This window comes from Ceratotherium simum, chromosome 10 (genome assembly GCF_057802395.1).
Source record: "Ceratotherium simum simum isolate JZ-2026a chromosome 10, ASM5780239v1, whole genome shotgun sequence".
Classification (NCBI taxonomy): Eukaryota; Metazoa; Chordata; class Mammalia; order Perissodactyla; family Rhinocerotidae; genus Ceratotherium; species Ceratotherium simum.
This window is the reverse complement of record NC_141909.1, coordinates 46,497,385-46,516,005: the sequence shown is the minus strand read 5'-3', so window position 1 is coordinate 46,516,005 and position 18,621 is coordinate 46,497,385. Positions and strand designations below refer to the sequence as shown.

At 39.7% G+C, this 18,621-nt stretch overlaps 1 protein-coding gene across 2 annotated transcripts in view; it reads right to left on the bottom strand.

The window, feature by feature from the left end:
* Positions 1 to 18,621, bottom strand: part of DIAPH3 (diaphanous related formin 3) — a 480,740-nt gene that overhangs the window by 418,564 nt on the left and 43,555 nt on the right. For both annotated transcript variants that reach the window (XM_004433600.3, XM_087436004.1), the window contains one exon: positions 15,107 to 15,274. In XM_004433600.3, the coding sequence (XP_004433657.2) occupies positions 15,107 to 15,274 (168 nt within the window). The remainder of the gene's footprint in view (positions 1 to 15,106; positions 15,275 to 18,621) is intronic.

Below are 18,621 nucleotides of genomic sequence, written 5' to 3'. Positions count from 1 at the left end.
TACTAATTTACATCATATGATTGCTTAAACATGGTCTTTACCAAAGCGGAATAAACAGATCAACTCACTTGACAATACATGCAATATGCACTATGAAGGCACTAAGGAGCCAGAGATGAATCAAATTAAAGGTTCACTGTCCAATAAAATACAGTTCTTATAAAAAGATGAGAAAACTGATCTAATGAATCAACAAATTAAAGAAAACAATGTATCATACATAGACACTCATTTAATCAGTAACGGAGGATATACTCCAGTTGAAAGGATAAAAATTAGCTGAGCCAAGCATCTACCCTATTGAAAGGCCTAGATCTAGTGAGGGGCTACCCAACTTAATTCAAGTGACTGAAATGCAAAATGAAAAAAGGCCTTTACTAAATACTTTAGGAACAGAGAAAAAACATAGTCATTCTCTTTTCTGGGGTTATCAGAAAAGGCATCATGGAACTGATCACATTTGATCTTCATTGTGAAGACAGAAGATGACTTTTTTGAAAGGTGGGGCAGATATTCGGTGGGTACACAGAAATCTTCAGGAAAGACCAGCTTCTCAGTTCCCCTAATTCAGAGTTTATTATGTTTGGAGTAAAATCTCAGATCTGAAAAACATTAACAGTCAAGACAGTTTTAGCCTCTTTCATTATAGAATTCTAGTCAGTGCAATGGAAAGAAATGAGAATAAAAAAAGAAACCAAAGTTATTCACAGATATTCTGATTATATGCATAGAAAAATGAGAGAATCCACAAATAAAAACTAGTGAGAATCTTAAGGTTACTGGATACCAAAATCAATACACAAAAATTAATATTATTAGTAGAAAATTTAATATTTTAAAGATACTAGTTACATATTAGAAATAAACCAAGGTACAAATCTAATAAAAGGTGTGCAAGAACTCTAGGCTGATAATTACAAAGTTTTACTGTTCAGAAACAGATAACATCTAAATAAATTTTAACTAGAGATATAATATATACAACGTTCACAGATGCAAAAACAATATCACAAAGGTATCCATTTTGCCTAAATCAATAAATTCATTGCAATTCCAGTCAAGATCCCAACAGAGTTTATAATGAAATTTAACTAATTGATCGTAAAATTAAGATAAACAATGCAAAAAGTTCAAGAATTGACAAGATGACTTTGAAGAGAGAAGGGGGTCTTAGATACTGAGGCAAAGCTAGACAAATAGACCAATGGAGAAAAGTCAAACCTCAGAAGCAAACCCACATATATACAGAAACAACGTATAGCATTACAAATGACGGACAAGAATGGCTATTGAATCAATGCTGCTGGAACAACTAGTTATTCATGTAGAAAAACAATTGGATCCACGTTTCACAGGCATAAAGATATATAATTCCAACAATTTTAGAAATACAGAGGAACAAATTTACGACGTCAGGATAGAGAAGAATTTCTTAAATAATATACAAAAAGCACGAACCGTAAAAAGATTCATAAACCTGGCCACACTGAATTTTACATTTCTGTACTTGAATCCCTCCCCTGCAAAAGAAAGTAAGACGACAAGACTCAGAGTGGGACAAGATACTTAGAACTCATATAAACTGCCACGAGCATTATTCAGGATATGTGACAAATTCTATAAATCAATATGAAAAACACAAAAACCCCAATAACAAAACAGGCAAAAGATATGAACAAGAAATTCAAAGAGAGTATACAAACGGCCAATAAATGTGTGAAGAGATGCTGATCCTCACTTATGACCATAAAACAATAAACTGTTTAAAGTTGGAGGTCACTTGTTTATATCCAACAGATTTGCAAAACTTAAAAAGCCTTATAATACCAATGTAAGGACTTTCTACAAACTAACCAGGCAGAATCTTCAAAGCATCAAGTTCATAAAATACAGGGAAAGACTAAGGACCGATTTCAGGCTGAAGGAGGTTAAAAACACATGACAACTGAATGCAACGTATGATTCTGAACTAGATTGTTTTGTGATAAAGAACATTTTTGGCACTACTGGTAAAACTTGAACAGGATCTGAGGATTAGTTGATACAAATTGATCACTGTTAATCTTCTGATTTTAGTGGCTGTATTGTGGTTATGTAGGAGGATATCAGTATTTGTAAGGACTAATATTAAAGTGTTAGGGGATTATGGGGCATTGAGTCAGCAACTTATCAAATGGCTCAAAAGAAAAAAAGTTTTTTCTTTGCATTTGTCATTATTACACAGCAAAGAAGTTTTTGTAACACAAGAACAAAACCATGGAATTCAGGGTATTGTTCACCCTCAGGAATTAAGGAAGAGGAAAGAACGGGATCGGAAGGGGTACACAGGTACTTCAATTAAATCTGTGGTGGTGTCTGTTATATTATGTTCTATTCTTTTTTGTATACCTGAAATAGTCTTATTTAAAAAAAAAACACTGCTAAACCAAAGTAGATTCACTTTTATATTACGCACTGAAAATTGTTTCAAAAATCAAATTGTGAATGCCTTTAGTATTATCTATGTTTCCCCACACTAAAAGCCAATACCTGTATTAAATAGCAGGTCATCTAAGCTCTTAATGCCAGTAGACACTTCAAACACATGCTTAAGAGATAATGATGATGGCATTTTATAAACGCGCTTTCGCCTACATTACGATAAAGCGTGATAAACATCTACCCAAGAAAAGATTAGCGCATCACTATTCATACTTAAGTACTTTGTGCAATTTTATTAGACCATTTCTTACATGTTTAATGTAATGACAGGAAGTCCAAAATTTAAATAATTTTTGTCAGAATAATTTTATCACCAGTGGCACTCATTTAACACCTGTTAATGATCACATCCTGATAGATGACCTTTCTTGTATAGATTTCACTCTCTCAACAGCGGAAGTGAGAAAACAAGAAAAAGTATGAATGCATGAAATCTCTCTTCCTGTTTATTATTTTAATATTTTTGTGTTATTGGGCAAACTAGCAATTAAAGCTAATTTTCCTCTAAACATAGAATTTAAGGCAAAGAGAAATGTAGTATCTCAGAAATCTTAAAAGTTAGGAAGTTGCACTTAATTAGACAGGCAGTTGTTTGGGATGATAAACCAGTTGGGTGATGCTCCACGGATTAAACTGGTGGGGAGATCGATATCAAAATAATAAATAAAAGGATAAATTCCATAGGGGACTTACACACAAGCAGCTCTGAGAAGCAGGTTTAAGGAGTGCCTAGGTCTGGGAGACCATGGGAAGATGTCAAAGAAGAGTAATATTTGGGCTAAGATTTAAAGTGTGAATAATCCGAGTTCTCTAGCAGAGGCATGGAAGGGCAGACAGAAAAGCCACTGCACTAGCCCAAGTAATAGAGCAGGAAAACTTGAACAGGGGAGAAATAAAACCAGGACCTAATAAGGACAGAGAAGTGAATGGATGTGACCAATGCCTGAATGAGATCGAGTTTCAGCATGGGCTTCTGAAAGAGGGTATTAAGGGAAGAGCAGGAGGTGTTTTTTTTTTTTTTTTCCGGTTTTGGTTTTTAAAGGAATGTGCTGGAGAGGTGACATTAACAAGATGGTGACATAGGTCACCATCTCAAAAAGACCAACTAGCAACTATCCATATGCAAGACACCATCATAAAAATCCCAGAAAGTGGGAATGAAGTTCAAGCACACCCCTGGACCACAGAAACCAACAAAGACAGCATTAAAAGGGTAGGAGGAGCGTTTCATTTTCACTACATCACCCTTCCCCCAAGGCCAGCACTGCACTACACCGAACCAAGAGGATGCCCCGGGCCTTATGGTTTCTCCAGTGGGAAAAAAGAGTCCAAGGTGGACATTCAGCTTCCCCAGCATTGCAAGACGCTTCCCGGGAGGCCCATTCCAAGCCTCCCCTCATGGAAACCACTGGGAATCAGTAGAGACCAACAAGCGGGGTAGACTAAACAGCAACCAGTGCTCAAATCTTGGCGGACCATGTTCCTGCTTACAGCAGCGCGAAAGTAGAGATCCCAGCCAGCAGCTCCACCCATCTGGAAGAGCCAAAACAGTGGCCCTGTCTGGCCAGGGAGCTCAGATGGTCGGATGGTCTTTCTGCATGATGTAGGTCCCCAGCCAACGAGCTGTACCAGTCTTGGAGCCCACCTAGAAAGAGAAGCGAATTCAAAGCCCCACCAAACTGCTGAGCATAACCTCCAGTCTCGCCCCAGTGGTTATTGTGGCCACAGATGCCCAGTAGCCCTGGAGCACATCCTACAGCCCATCTAGACAGGGAAACAAATTCACAGCCCACCCAACTACTGAGCATAGTCTCTAGTCATGCCCAACCAGGAAGCCTGGCCAGAGAACCCAGGCAGCCACAGAGCCCATCCTACAGTCCCGCCCAGCAGTAGAGCACAGCCTACAGCCCTGCCCAATTGCTGACCACAGGCTGTGGCCTTACACAGGCAGGAAACCAAGCCATGATGCTGCCAAATCACAGAGCAAAGCCAACAATCCAACCAACCAGGAAGCCAGGAGGATCCTGCCTGGCCCCCAGAGCACAGATATCAGCCCCACATAGCTGCCAGATACAGCTGGAGGCCCTGCCCTACCAGTCAGCCCGGCCAGCAACCTTGCCCAATAAAGGGGCATAGCCAGCTACCTACCAAATCACAAAGCCTAGGCTACAGCCCTGCTCAACATCAGGACACAGCCTGCAGCCCCAGACTCCACCCAACCAGGAGTGATTGCAGAACCCAGCCCGCAGCCCTGCCCAATCGTGGAGTCCAACCAGCGGCACTCCCCTGCCAGGAAACAGTCTGAGACCCTGCCAGACCAGAGGTGATTGCAGAGCCCCACTAGTGATCTCAAATGACTACGGAGCACAGCTAATAGCCTTACCCTACCAGGGAGCCCAACTAGTGACCACACTTGAACATGGAGACCAGTCAGGAGGCTCACCCAACAGCGGGGCACAGCCAGCAGCACCACCACCAGCACCTCCACCCTGACCTCAGAGCCTGGGCAGTGGCTTCCCTCAACTAGAGACCATGACAGCAAGCCCCACCAGCCAGTGGACAGTACCAGTTGGCCCATCCAGTACCCCAAGCTGAGCTGACATGAAGCTTTTGACAACCAAGACAATCTTTGAAAGACATCCATCTTGAATAAACATATTGCCAGCTGTGTGACACAACTACTAGCAAAACAACTAGATTAAAAACCAGACTGCCCCCACCCATGAAGTTCCCCTTTTAAGAAAGCTCTGAGCAACCTAAATAACTGACCACCTGGCTGACCTCACTTTTCCCTTCCCATGTCTTAATTCCCACTCTTATGCTTTAAGTTTGCCAATAAAGAGTGAACCCACAAAACCCTAGACACCCTACCTTCAACTCTAATAAAGGTAAGGTCTCTGGGCTTGTGCTTCCTCCCTTTTTCTCTACCCATGACCTTGCTGTGTGGCCCTCTGATGTGCTGTGTACCCTCCAGGACCTGCGAGTAATAAATCTTATTCTTCAAAGTTCCCTGATGGTTTCTTGCTGAAGTGCATCCTATGATCATAAGAACCACAAAAGCCTGCCTAGCCACAGCACTGGTCCCAGTGGTGATGGGGAAACGTCTGTGGGGCTCACTATGAGTAAATATGGGCCCAGGTGAGTCCTCTCACACATTCTTAGCCAAGAACATCAGGTTCAATCAGATGGGATAGATTCAATCAGAACATTGGTGAAGGTTTTTCTCTGCCAAAGCGAACCTGTCAAGTCTGGGAGAGGAGACTGCTCACAGATACCAATGCAAGGATACAACTACCATGAAGAATCAGGTAAACATGACACCACCAAAGGAAACCAATCAAGTTCCAATAACTGACCCTAAGGAAATGGAGACCTATGAACTGTCTGACAAAGAATTCAGAATAATCCTCTTTAAAAAGTTCTACAACAGGGGCTGGCCTGGTGGCGTAGTGGTTAAGTTTGCGTGCTCCACCTCGGCAGCCCAGGATTCACAGGTTCAGATCCCAGGCACGGACCTACGCACCACTTATCAAGCCATGCTGTGGCGGCATCCTATACAAAGTAGAGAAGATTGGCACGGATGTTAGCTCAAGGCCAATCTTCCTCAGAAAAAAAGAGGAGGATTGGTATCAGATGTTAGCTGATCATCCTCACAAAAAAAAAAAAAAAATCTTGAGACAAAACCACAATATATCAATACCTATGGGATGCAGCAAAAGCAGTACTAACAGAGAAGTTTGTAGAAATAAATGCCTACATTAAAAAAGAAGAAATCTCTCAAATAAACAACCTTACTTTATACCTCAACTAGAAAAAAAAACAAACTAAGCCCAAAGTTAGTAGGAGGATGAGGAGGATGGGAATAATAAAGATTGGAGCAGAAATAAGTGAAATGGAGAATTTTAAAAAATGAAACTAAGAGGTGGTTTTTTGAAAAGATAAAAAATTGACCAACTTTTAGCTAGACTAATAAAAAAAAGAGAGACAACTCAAAATCAGAAATGAAAGGACATACCAGAACTGATACCACTGAAATACAAAGGATTATAAGAGACTACTATGAACAGTTACATATACACCAACAAACTGGACAACCTAGAAGAAATGGATAAATTCCTAGAAACATACAACCTACCAAGACAATCATGAAGAAATAAAAAATCTGAACAGACCAATAATGAGCAAGGAGATGGAATATGTAATCAAAAATCTCCCAACAAAGGAAAGCCCATGACAAGAGGGTTTCCCTGGCAAACCAAACATTTAAAGAAGAATTAACACCAATACTTCTCCAACTCTCCCCCCAAAATTGAAGAAGTGGGAGTACTCCCAAACTCATTTTACCAGGCCATCATTACACTGATAACAAAGCCAGACAAAGATGCTACAAGAAAACTATAGGCCAATATCCCTGATGAATATAGATGCAAAAATTCTCAACAAAATATTAGCAAAATGAATTCAACAGCACATTAAAAGGATCATAAACCATGATCAAGTGGGATTCATTAGACAAAATTCAACCTCCATTCATGATAAAAACCTCAATACATTAGGTATAGAAGGAACATATCTCAATAAAGGCCATATATGACAAGCCTGCAACTAATATTGTACTCAGTGGTGAAATGTTGAAACCTTTTCCTCTAAGATCAAGAACAAGACAAGTGTGCCCCCTCTTACCACTCCTATTCAACATAGTACTAGAAGTCCTAAGTCAGAGCAATCAAGCAAGAGAAAGAAATAAAAGGCATCTTGATCAGAAAGGAAGAAGAGTGTCTGTGTGCAGATGATCTTATGTATAGAAAACTCCCAAGACTCCACCAAAAAACTGTTAGAACTAATAAACAAATTCAGGAAAGTGGCAGGATATAAAATTAACATACAAAAATCAGCTGCATTTCTATACACTAACAATGAGCTATCTGAAAAAGAAATAGAACAATACCATTTACAGTAGAATCAAAAACAACAAAACATTTAGGAATAAATTTAACGAAAGAGGTGAAAGAACTCGACCCTAAAAACTGTAAGGCATTGAAAAAAAACAGAAGACAAATAATTGGAAAACTATCCTGCCTTCATAGATAAGAATTAGTATTGTTAAAATGTCCATCGTACCCAAAGCCATATATAGATTCAATGCAATCCCTATCAAGATTCCAATAGCACTTTTATAGAAAAAGAAAAACAATCCTACAATTTGTATGGAACCACAAAAAACATGAATAATCAAAGCAATCTTGAAAAAGAAGAACAAAGCTGGAGGCATCACACTTCCTGATTTAAAACTATATTACAAAGCTATAGTAAACAAAACAATATGGTACTGGCATAAAAACAGATACACAGATCAATGGAACAGAATGAAGAGCCCAGGAATAAACCCATGCGTTTATGGTCAACTAATATTTGATGAGCGAACCAAGAATACTCAGTGGGGAAAGATAATCTCTTCAATAAATGGTGTTGGGAAAAATGGATAATCACATGCAAAAAAAAAAATGAAACTGGACCACTACCTTACACCACTCACAAAAATCATCTCAAAATGGATTAAAGATAAATTTAAGACCTGAACTGTAAAACTCCCTGAAAAAAACATAGGGGAAAAGCTCCTTGACATTGGTTTTGACAATGATGTTTTGGATATGACAACAAAAGCACAAGAAACAAACAAGTAGGATTTCATCAAATTGAACAGCTTCTGCAAAGCAAAAGAAACCATCAACAAAATGAAAAGTCAACCTACGGAACGGGAGAAAATATTTGCAAACCACATATCTGATAAGAGGTCAATATCCAAAATATATAAAGAACCCATACAACTCAACAGCAAAGAAACTAACCTGATTTAAAAACGGGCAGAAGAACTAAATAAACATCTTCCCAAGGAGGATCAACAATTGGCCAAAAGGGACAGGAAGAGATGCTCAACATCACTAATCGTCAGGGAAAGGAAAATCAAAACTACATTGAAATATCACCTCCCACCACTTAAAATGGCCATTATCAAAAAGACCCTCAAGGGCTGGTGAAGATATAAAGAAAAAAAAGAACCCTTGTGCATTGTTGGTGGGAATGTAAATTGGTACAGCCACTATGGAAAACAGTACGGGGGTTCCTCAAAAAATTAAAAATAGAACTACCATATGATCCAGCAATCCCACTTCTGAGTATATATCCAAAGGAAATGAAAACACTGTCTCAAAGAGATATCTGTACCCCCATGTTACTGCATCATTATTTACAATAGCCAAGACATGGAAACAACCTAAGTGTCTGTTGAGGCATAAATGGATAAAGAAATTTTATATATATATATATATATATATATATATATATATATATATACACACACAGATATATATATATATAAACTATATATACATATATAGAGAGAAAGAAACTATATATATATATAAACAAACACACATACATATATACACATACACATAATTGAATATTATTCAGCCATGAGAAAGAAGGAAATCCTGCCATTTGTGACAACATGGATGGATCCTAAGGACATTATGCTAAGTGAGATAAGTGAGACAGAGAAAACCAAATACTGCATGGTATCACTTATATGTGTCATCTAAAAACACCAAACTCACCTAAACAGTAGATTGGTGGTTGCCAGGGGCTGGGGGGTGGGGGAAATGGATGAAGGGGGTCAAAGGGTACAAAGTTGCAGTTATAAAATGAATAAGTTCTAGAGAGCTAACGTACTGCATGGTGACGCTAATTAAGAATATTGTATTGTAGGGCCGGCCCCGTGGCTTAGCGGTTGAGTGCGCGCGCTCCGCTGCTGGCGGCCCGGGTTCCGCTCCCGGGCGGGCACGGACGCGCCGCTTCTCCGGCCATGCTGAGGCCGCGTCCCACATGCAGCGACTGGAAGGATGTGCAGCTATGGCATACAACTATCTACTGGGGCTTTGGGGGAAAAAATAAATACATAAAATTAAAAAAAAAAAAGAATATTGTATTGTATACTTCAAAGTTGCTAAGAGAGTAAATCTTAGAAGTTCTCACTACAGGGAAAAAAAAATGTGAGGTGATGAATTTGTTAACTAACCTTATTGTGGTAATCATTTCGAAATATATATATCTATCAAATCATCACATTGTATACCTTAGGCTTACACAATGTTATGTGTCAAGTGTATCACAATAAAACTGGAAAAAAATGGAAAATGATGAGTTCGGTTTCTGGTTTGTTGAAGTTTAGCATCTTTTAGAGAGCTCGCTTATAGCTGTTCTTCTGTAGAAGACGTGACAAGGTATCAGATTACAGGAGATATTATACAACATGAAAGTGCTCCGATCCCCCAGGAGGGAGTGTATGGAACCAAAGAGGATTAAGACAGGACAGGAAAGCCAGAGGCAACACTCAAAGGAAATAAAGGGACAAATAGAAGAGGAAACCTGGAAACCAGCTTACTAACTGGTAAGCATTGCCCAGAGAGGAGGAAAATCAGGCAAGAGAAAGAGGTGTCATGGTACCCAAGGAAAGAGAGAAATGCAAACAAGAGGGAATGGTTACATGCTGCGAATAGGATGTGATGATTAGAAAGCCACTTACAGCAAGATGGGTAAAGATCTGGGAAAAAAAGAAATAGAAAAAATTAAAAGCTATTGGTAGATAGAGCCAGAGTAAACTATTATTTGTAGAGGACAAGCTCTGAAGAAAAGATAAAGGACAAAGCTAGGGGAAAAGGGTACATTAGCTTCCCATGAACAGGATGTAGATCTCCAGGAAGAAGCAGGCCTGGGCCATCCAAAAGGTACTGCATCCAACAGGTGACCCCAGCAGAGGAATGGGCTCATGGAAGACAGGGGCAGAAGGCCAGACAAAGGAGACATCACTAGTGACAAGGGAATTATAGGTGAGATTGGGAGGAGGGAGGCCACAAAAATACCACAAGAGCAAGGAATCAGCATTTGTAATCTCCTACATCTCTGGCAGGCAAAACGGTCCCCCATAGATGCCCACGCCCTAATCCTTGGATCCTGTAAACAAGTTATATTACATGACAAAAGGGACTTTGCAGATGTAATGAAGGTTATGAACTTTAAAATAGGGAAATTATTTTGGATTATCTGGGTGCCACCAGTCTAATAAAAGCCCTTAAAAGCAGAGAACTGTCTCCAGACGGAGGCAAAAGATGCCACAGAAGGGGAATTCAGAGAGATCCTATGCATGAGATGGAATTGATGTATCTGAGATGTAGGGGTCCACATGAAGGACATGAAAGAAGACTCTGGAGGCTAAGGCACCCCCAGATAACAATCAGCAAGAAAGCTCGGACCTCAGTCCTACAACAGTAAGGAATTGGATTCCGCCAACAACACGACTGAACTTGGAAGATTCTTCCCAAAGCCTCAGGTAAGAGTCCAGCCAGCCAACACTGATTTCAGCCTTGTGAAACCTGGAGAAACCAGTTGAATCAACCTGGACTTCTGGCCCACAGAACTATGAGACAGCCTGTTGGTGTTGTTTTAAGCCACTAAATCTGTAATATTTGTTACAGCAGCAATAGAAAACTAATATAGGGTAGGCCCCATGGCTAGCAGTTAAGTGCACGTGCTCTGCTACTGGCGGCCCCGGTTCGGATCCCCAGGCACCCACCGACGCACCACTTCTCCAGCCATGCTGAGGCGGTGTCCCACATACAGCAACCAGAAAGATGTGCAACTATGACATACAACTATCTACCGGGGCTTTGGGGAAAAAAAGGAGGAGGATTGGCAATAGATGTTAGCTCAGAGCAGGTCTTCCTCAGCAAAAAGAGGAGGATTAGCATGGATGTTAGCTCAGGTCTGATCTTCCTTGCAAAAAAAAAAAAAAGAAAAAAAACGAATACAACACCCCACGGCACCAATGCCAGATTATAAATAATCTAAGCCAGAAAGCATATTATTGTTCCTCCTCCCCTCACTTCCAATCTAATCCTGGAGGAGAAGATTCAGTCTAGAGTAGGAAAGAAAAGGAAAGCGAGGTGGGGAAAAGAGGTCAACCACACCCCTAACAGCAGCCCCTAGTGGAGACTCTAAGTGGAGCAGGCTTTGAAGGAGAAAAGGAGAAGCTTTGTTTGGATGAAGATTAAGTTATTTATATTAAACTAGGGTTTTTATTATCTGAAAGCAAATGGAACGCTCTGGAACCTGCATTGAATTTTATCCAGAGGCAGGAAAGAATAAGCCAAGAGGGCTGGTTTAAAGAGGCAATGGCTGGAATAAACGAGTCACTTTCAGCTTGTACCTACCATGTTCACTTCATTCAAAAAACCAGTTACATATATCCACAGCGAGTTCAAGAGCAACCACTGAAATTTGACTTCCAGAAATCAAAGTTGTATATACAAGATGGTCACACAACTACTTCACACATCTAAGATCCATAGAGAAACCAGGATGGGCTTTCAGGTAAAAATTCTGCTTTAACCAGAAGACAGACAAGAGGAAAAGCCCTTAAAAAGAAGTATATCTCAAAATTCATCAGTACTTTTAAAAAAACATATTGAAACTATTACCCAGAGACCAAGTAAATCAATTTCCTAAATAAAATGAAATGAGTACAAATGCTGAAGTATCACACTGTACTTCGCATTCATTAAGTAATCAAGTCAGCACACTGTCTTTCAAAGGACTGTCTTGAGGAGGGAAAAGAGATGTTCTTCAAAACAAAGTTTTCACTTTATGTAAAAATTATTTAAATACCTTTGATAATGTTAAGAATTATTTTTATATTGCACAATGTCAAAACAAAGACTCTAGATGCAACTTTTAAATGGTATGAAACCTCTGTAGGTGCAAATGCCAAAAGGTTAAAATGGTAGAAGACTGTTGCTTCCTCAAAAGAATTTTTTTTTTTGGTGAGGAAGATTCTCTCTGAGCTATCATCTGTTGCCAATCTTCCTCTTCTTTTTGCTTGAGGAAGATTAGCCCTGAGCTAACAGCTGTGCCAGTCTTTCCTCTATTTTGTACATGGGACACCACCACAGCATGGCTTGATGAGTGGTGTAGGTCTGCGCCCGGGATCGGAACGTGCGAACCCAGGCCTCCAAAGTAGAGCGCACCGGACTTAACCACTACACCATGGGGCCGGCCCTCTCAAAATAATTTTTATTACAGATAGGTAATAAAAATATTACAGATAGGTGCAAGCCAAAAATCAAACCCAATCTAAATCTAGCATCCTCTGCACACATAGAAACAGCTTTCAATTTGTCAAAACTGTGGTACCCTGAAAAGCCTGAGAAATATCACTAACCTACATTTAAATAAGGAAAAGACCCTTCTCAGCTTCAGAATCAGCAAGTTTTCCTTCCAATGTACTCTGATATGGTCAAGGAATCAGAAAAGGAAGTTAAAAACCTACTCATTTTTTTAAATAGACCTTAGTTGTGATAAACTCATTCATTAGCAAACTGGGCAGCCCTGAGAAAGCAACAATTTCATTTTACTTCTGCTGAGTAAAGTGAGTTTGATTGAAAAAGATCTTCCGCCAACAGGGAGGCCTGTTTTAGATTTAACAAGTGATTTGGCCCAGTTATTAAATATGTATTCTGTAAACACTTCTAAAGTGTCAATATCCATCTGCCCTGTACATACTATTAAAATTGATACTCTGACCCAGGGAAAGGTAAGACTAACAGAAAAACACTTCTGAAGTAATCATGTTTGGAACAGAATACCATAAACTGTATTCAGTACTTTTGTAGGTAGTTGTACTTTTAATGGCTTGTGGTAATAAAACGTGGCCTTTGTAAATGTTTAACATCACTAGCCTGCTCTCTCTACTTACTCAGATGGCACCAGCAATTATGACGCAAAAGAAAAATTGTGTTTTCTTAACGTATCACAAGTAAACCAAAAAACTACTATTCCAGAATCTCACAGATAATTTAGGTGAGTGATTCCACATATAGTGCATGAACGAGGGGCAGGAAAGGGCACTTTTCTATCTTGAGTCTTCCAAGGTAGCACTGAAGAGAGCTACCCTTATATAAGCCTCATTAACAGTGGCAAAAGCTAGCAAAAAAGGTTAGGTTTTCTTTGTTCTAGGCTGAAATTACATCAGCTCCTGGTGACTAAAGAGTTATACATCTGTGGTTATTAAAACCAAAATTAGCACTTCATCAAGAGCTGATATAATAATAGGTAAGAATTTCCCAAGCCTAGGGTCCATGCAAAACAATAGTAATAAAATGTATGCTCAGTGACGAAAAGTTAGTGATTCCTAACACTAATTAAAAATCCTGTGAAGGCACAAACTAGGCATTCTTTGTTTCTGGGGTCTTCTGAAGCTCCACGTGCAACGCTAGACACAAATACTTGAAGAGAAAATAAGGCAGTATAATGGCGAACACATTGATTCCAGCTGAATAATGAAGATAGCAGCCACTAACTTCTCAAATTCCAAGCACATCTTACAACTCTAAAGTAAATAGGTGAATGCAATAACTTCTCTACAAACTAAACAAGGCTGTCAAAACCAATAGGTGAAAGATTAGACATATACAAAATAAATCATGATGCTGAGATAATATACAACTCCTAAGAATGGCATACGCAGTCCTTTCATAAACTGCCCCAAATTATCATCCAGTGTAATTTTTCCAGCCTTTCACTGGTCCCCCCGGAGCCATTTGTACCCTAGCTCTGTCTTTGTTCACTGCTGTTAACCCATCTCGAGAGAAGGCCCTTTCCCTCTGCTTATCCAAATCCTCTCCTAAGTTAAGACCTGCCTCTAATTCCCCCTCTCTACTAAATTTCCCTAAACTACTATAATATCCTTTCCATTTTGGGTTTCCCCTGAAGCCAATGAGGTATCTCAAAAATTAAAGTAATTTCTTCCTACTCTGAACTTATAAAGAACTTAATCATTAAATACTACCTTCTGGCATTTCTTACTCATTTAATTTTTCAAAATGTTTGTTTTGAATCCTAGGAATAAGCAAATTGAGAGGAACTATATACGAAAATAATCTATTTAGATGAAATTAGCATTCATTTTGTGGTAAATGGTTTGAATATACTTAACATATGGGGGTTACTGGTCAAATAAATTAGTTCAGCCAGCTTCAAGCCAGGAGCTGAGTCTGTCAGAGAATCATCATTATTTGGAACTGACGGAAGAAGGCCTCAAATGACACCAGGTGTCTCCACCAGAAAAGGCACACCCCAAAAACAGTGAGTTAAACTATCTACAGATATAACTGTTGCAGGACTATACAAACCTGGTTATCCTGAGAACTAAAAGGAATCAAACAAGGTCCAAAAACCAGTACACTTAACGCCCACAGCAGAGCACTGTCACCATCAGTCTAAATGGAACCGAACCCAGACAAACCACTGAGATAATCCATTCAAGACAAAAATTTATCATTTGATACTTTAGAGTTTTATGTATTCTGTATAAAACAATTGGTGTGACATTTTTCTTTGGATTCTTATTTTTATAATCCTAAAGCTCTCTATGCCTAAAGAACTATCTTAAATGACATCAGAAATCACCCTATGGAACATGAGTTCCAGATATGTTTAGTGTTCCATTAACACGAGCCAACACTAAAGCTTTTACATCAAACAATATTTTATAGGGAATCAAAATTCTTACCATCATCTTTTCAAAAAGTTCTAAGAGCTCGTTCTCTGACACTGGCTTTGGAATGTTTTCCATCATCTCTGAAGAGCAATCATTGCTTGCAAACGCAGCCTTCAGGTTGGAAAGTGGAGGTCTCTCTTTCTTGCTCCCTGGAATTCTTATGCTGGCAAATTTGTCCAGCTACAAAGAAAGACAAAATAGCACATATGTATTTTCCTTCTCCAACAACATTCATCTAATTTCCAAAATGAAGAAACTGGGTCAATCACATTATCACTATGATTTCGTCAGGAGACATTCAGCACTGGCATCTTTAAAATTAAAAGAAATAATATAGGGGCTGCCCAGTGGCATAGCGATTAATTGCACACGCTCTGTTTCGGCGGCCCGGGGTTCGCAGGTTTGGATCCCAGGCATGCACCGACGCACCACTTGTCAAGCCATGCTGTGGCAGTAGCCCATATAAAGTAGAGGAAGATGGGCACGGATGTCAGCCCAGGGAGCCAATCTTCCTCAGCAAAAAGAGGAGGATGGGCATCGGATGTTAGCTCAGGGCTAGTCTTCCTCACAAAAAAAAAATAATAATATAACAGTAAGTGACATGTTTTCAGTAACCATCCTGTCTAAAGGCAGAAGAGATATCAGTCAACCTCAAAAGATTACTTCTAATCTTAAAACTATAGAATTAAGATTCTAATAACAAGTAACCTTTGCTTTACAGATTAGCAAGCTAAGCAGTTTTACAAAGGTAACTTAGCTAATTTAGCAGGTGGCAATCAAACTAGTACTCAGTGTCCTGGCCCCCAGCCCCCTTGTCCAGTACCCTTTCCATAGTGCATACTACACTTCTCAGGGCGGGGGAGGGGGACGGATGAAAATTTAGGCATTTTAAGAACTGAATTCTACTTCTCTCTCCATAAGTTGTTGGCCTGATAAACACCACATTGCTCTTTATTCAGGCTGGTCTGTATCTGAACAGCTTCATGAACAACTACAGAGTAGGGTAGCTAAAACTTCAGGAAATAAAGCTCGATTTTTTTTTTTTTTGTAAACAGTTTTTTCTTTTTTAATATTTTTATTTATTTTTTCCCCCCAAAGCCCCAGTAGATAGTTGTATGTCATAGTTGCACATCCCTCTAGTTGCTGTATGTGGGACGTGGCCTCAGCAAGGCCGGAGAAGCGGTGCGTTGGTGCGCCCCGGGATCCGAACCCGGGCCACCAGCAGCAGAGCGCGCGCACTTAACCGCTAAGCTACGGGGCCAGCCCGATCGATTTTTGTTGTAATGAGATTTCTTCTACAACTATTTCATCAAACAGTTTGCTGATATTTGAAAATGTGTATATATTAGTTTACAAATCTAACTGTTCATTCATTGAAAATTCTATTCCTCACTGAGAACCCAGACACATACAATGTCTCAAGCTGCAACAAAAAGGTCAAAAGTCTTAAAGCAGGTACTAAGAATGAAAGTGTACTTAAAAAGCAGTGATTCTGAGAATTGTTCAGCATAACTGTGCACATTAAGCTACTGTTTTTGCCATAATATGTGTAGTGCGTAGGCCTGTGCTATTCACTATAGTAACCACTAGCTACTTGTGGTTATTTAAATGTAAATTGAATTTAAAAGTTCAGTTCCTTAGTTCCACTAGCCACATATCAAGTGCTCAAGAATCACATGAAGTTAGTGGCTCCCATATTCAAAGCACATACAGAACATTTCTATCACCACAGAAAGTTCAATTGGATAGACCTGCTAGAGCCCAAAGAAATATGACACTTAAAATTCTCAATTTAAAAGGACAATAAGTCATAGTATTGAAAAAATCCTAATTATTTATTTAATCAAGTGAATCATCAAATAATAAAATGCAAAGATAACGCTTATCTTTCAAAATAGGTCTTTAAATTCACTATGAGGATAATGCCTAGGAAAAATACTATGTACTGTAGTAACACCCACTCCAACTAACATAACTAAGCATTAAAGTATTAAGAATATGACAGCTTCCGGCAGGATTACAAAGTAGTCACAAAACACCACTCTTCTCATCCTAACAACCAAAAGAAGCCGGAAAACCTACAAAACTGTACTTGCTATTGTTTTCCACCCATCGGGGTGCTGAGGACACAACAAAACCTGTAAGAACCAAACACTGGGAAGCGATAAGCTGCTCTTATTCTTGACAAACAGCTGGAGAAGAAGAATAAGTTAAACAACGGTAAAGAAAAAAACAGCCCAATTTTTAAATAAACTAAAACTATTGACAGCCACATGGGTGCTGGCATGAGACATTAGAATTCTGAGGACCCCAGTCACAAAGCCCCAGCCATGGAGCAAGTCTGCACTCACCTGCCAACTCTTTCCCTCAAGTCCTGACCAACTGCGTGGAGGAGTATACCAAAGCCTGGGGGGCATGGCAGGAAAGCTGAGCGAGACGTTCCCTGAGGCCTGAGAGGTCTCTCCCAATGCAAACCAGCTGCCCTCCCAAGGCTCTAGACTAGGCAAAAGACCTGAGAGACATTCCAATGACTCCTTCCAGGCCTTCAGAGAGTACGTGACAGCAGTCATTTGAAGGCTGGAGGCAGGATACCAGGTCAGAGAGAGATTTCCTGAAGCAAAAGAGAGCCAGAAGTAAAACTGAAAACAAAAAGAGAACTCTTCAGTAACCCTAAAAATGGGCATCAGGACTTTAAAGCAGAAAGAGATACCCCAGTTTTGAAAGCTAGTAGTTCAGTTGTGAAGTCAAAAAATGGATTGCCTGAACCTCATTAGTGCTCAGATCCCAAGCCCTCAAAACACTGAAGGCCACAGATGAGCTCAGTAAAACTAAAGCAGCCAGGAAGCCCAAACCCAGCTCCACTAGAGATCACTTTGACTCAGCCCCCCATTCCAGCAGCACAAAAGAAGGGCAAGCCCTTTCTTGGAAGCAAATATTATTTAATTTCTACTACAGTTAAATAAAATGCCCACCATACAATTAAATATTGCTACACACAAAGAAGCAAGAAAATGTGGCCCACAGTCAAAAGAAGCAGACCTAGAGACGGCCCAGATGGTGAAATTACTAGACAATTTAAAATAAGATTTATAAAAATGCTAAAGGATATAATGAAAAGAGTGGACACCATGCATGAGATATGGGGAATTTCAGCAAAGTCATGAAAACTATTTTTTTTTTTTTTGAGGAAGATTGGCCGCAAGCTAACAACTGTTGCCAACCTTCTTCTTTTCTCTCTTTTCTCCCCAAAGCCCCAGTACCTAGTTGTATATCCTAGGTGTAGGTACTTCTAGTTCTTCTATGTGGGACGCCACCTCAGCATGGCTTAATGAGCGGTGAGTCGGTCTGCACCTAGGATCCGAACTGGCAAACCTGGCACCGCCAGGTATGCGGGACGCGAGAACTTAACCACTGCAACGCTGGGCCAGCCCCTGAGAACTATTATAAAAAAAAAGATTAGGATGAAAAATGTATCAGAAATGAAGAATTCATTGGATTGGGCTTAACAGAACCTGAACATTGCTGAG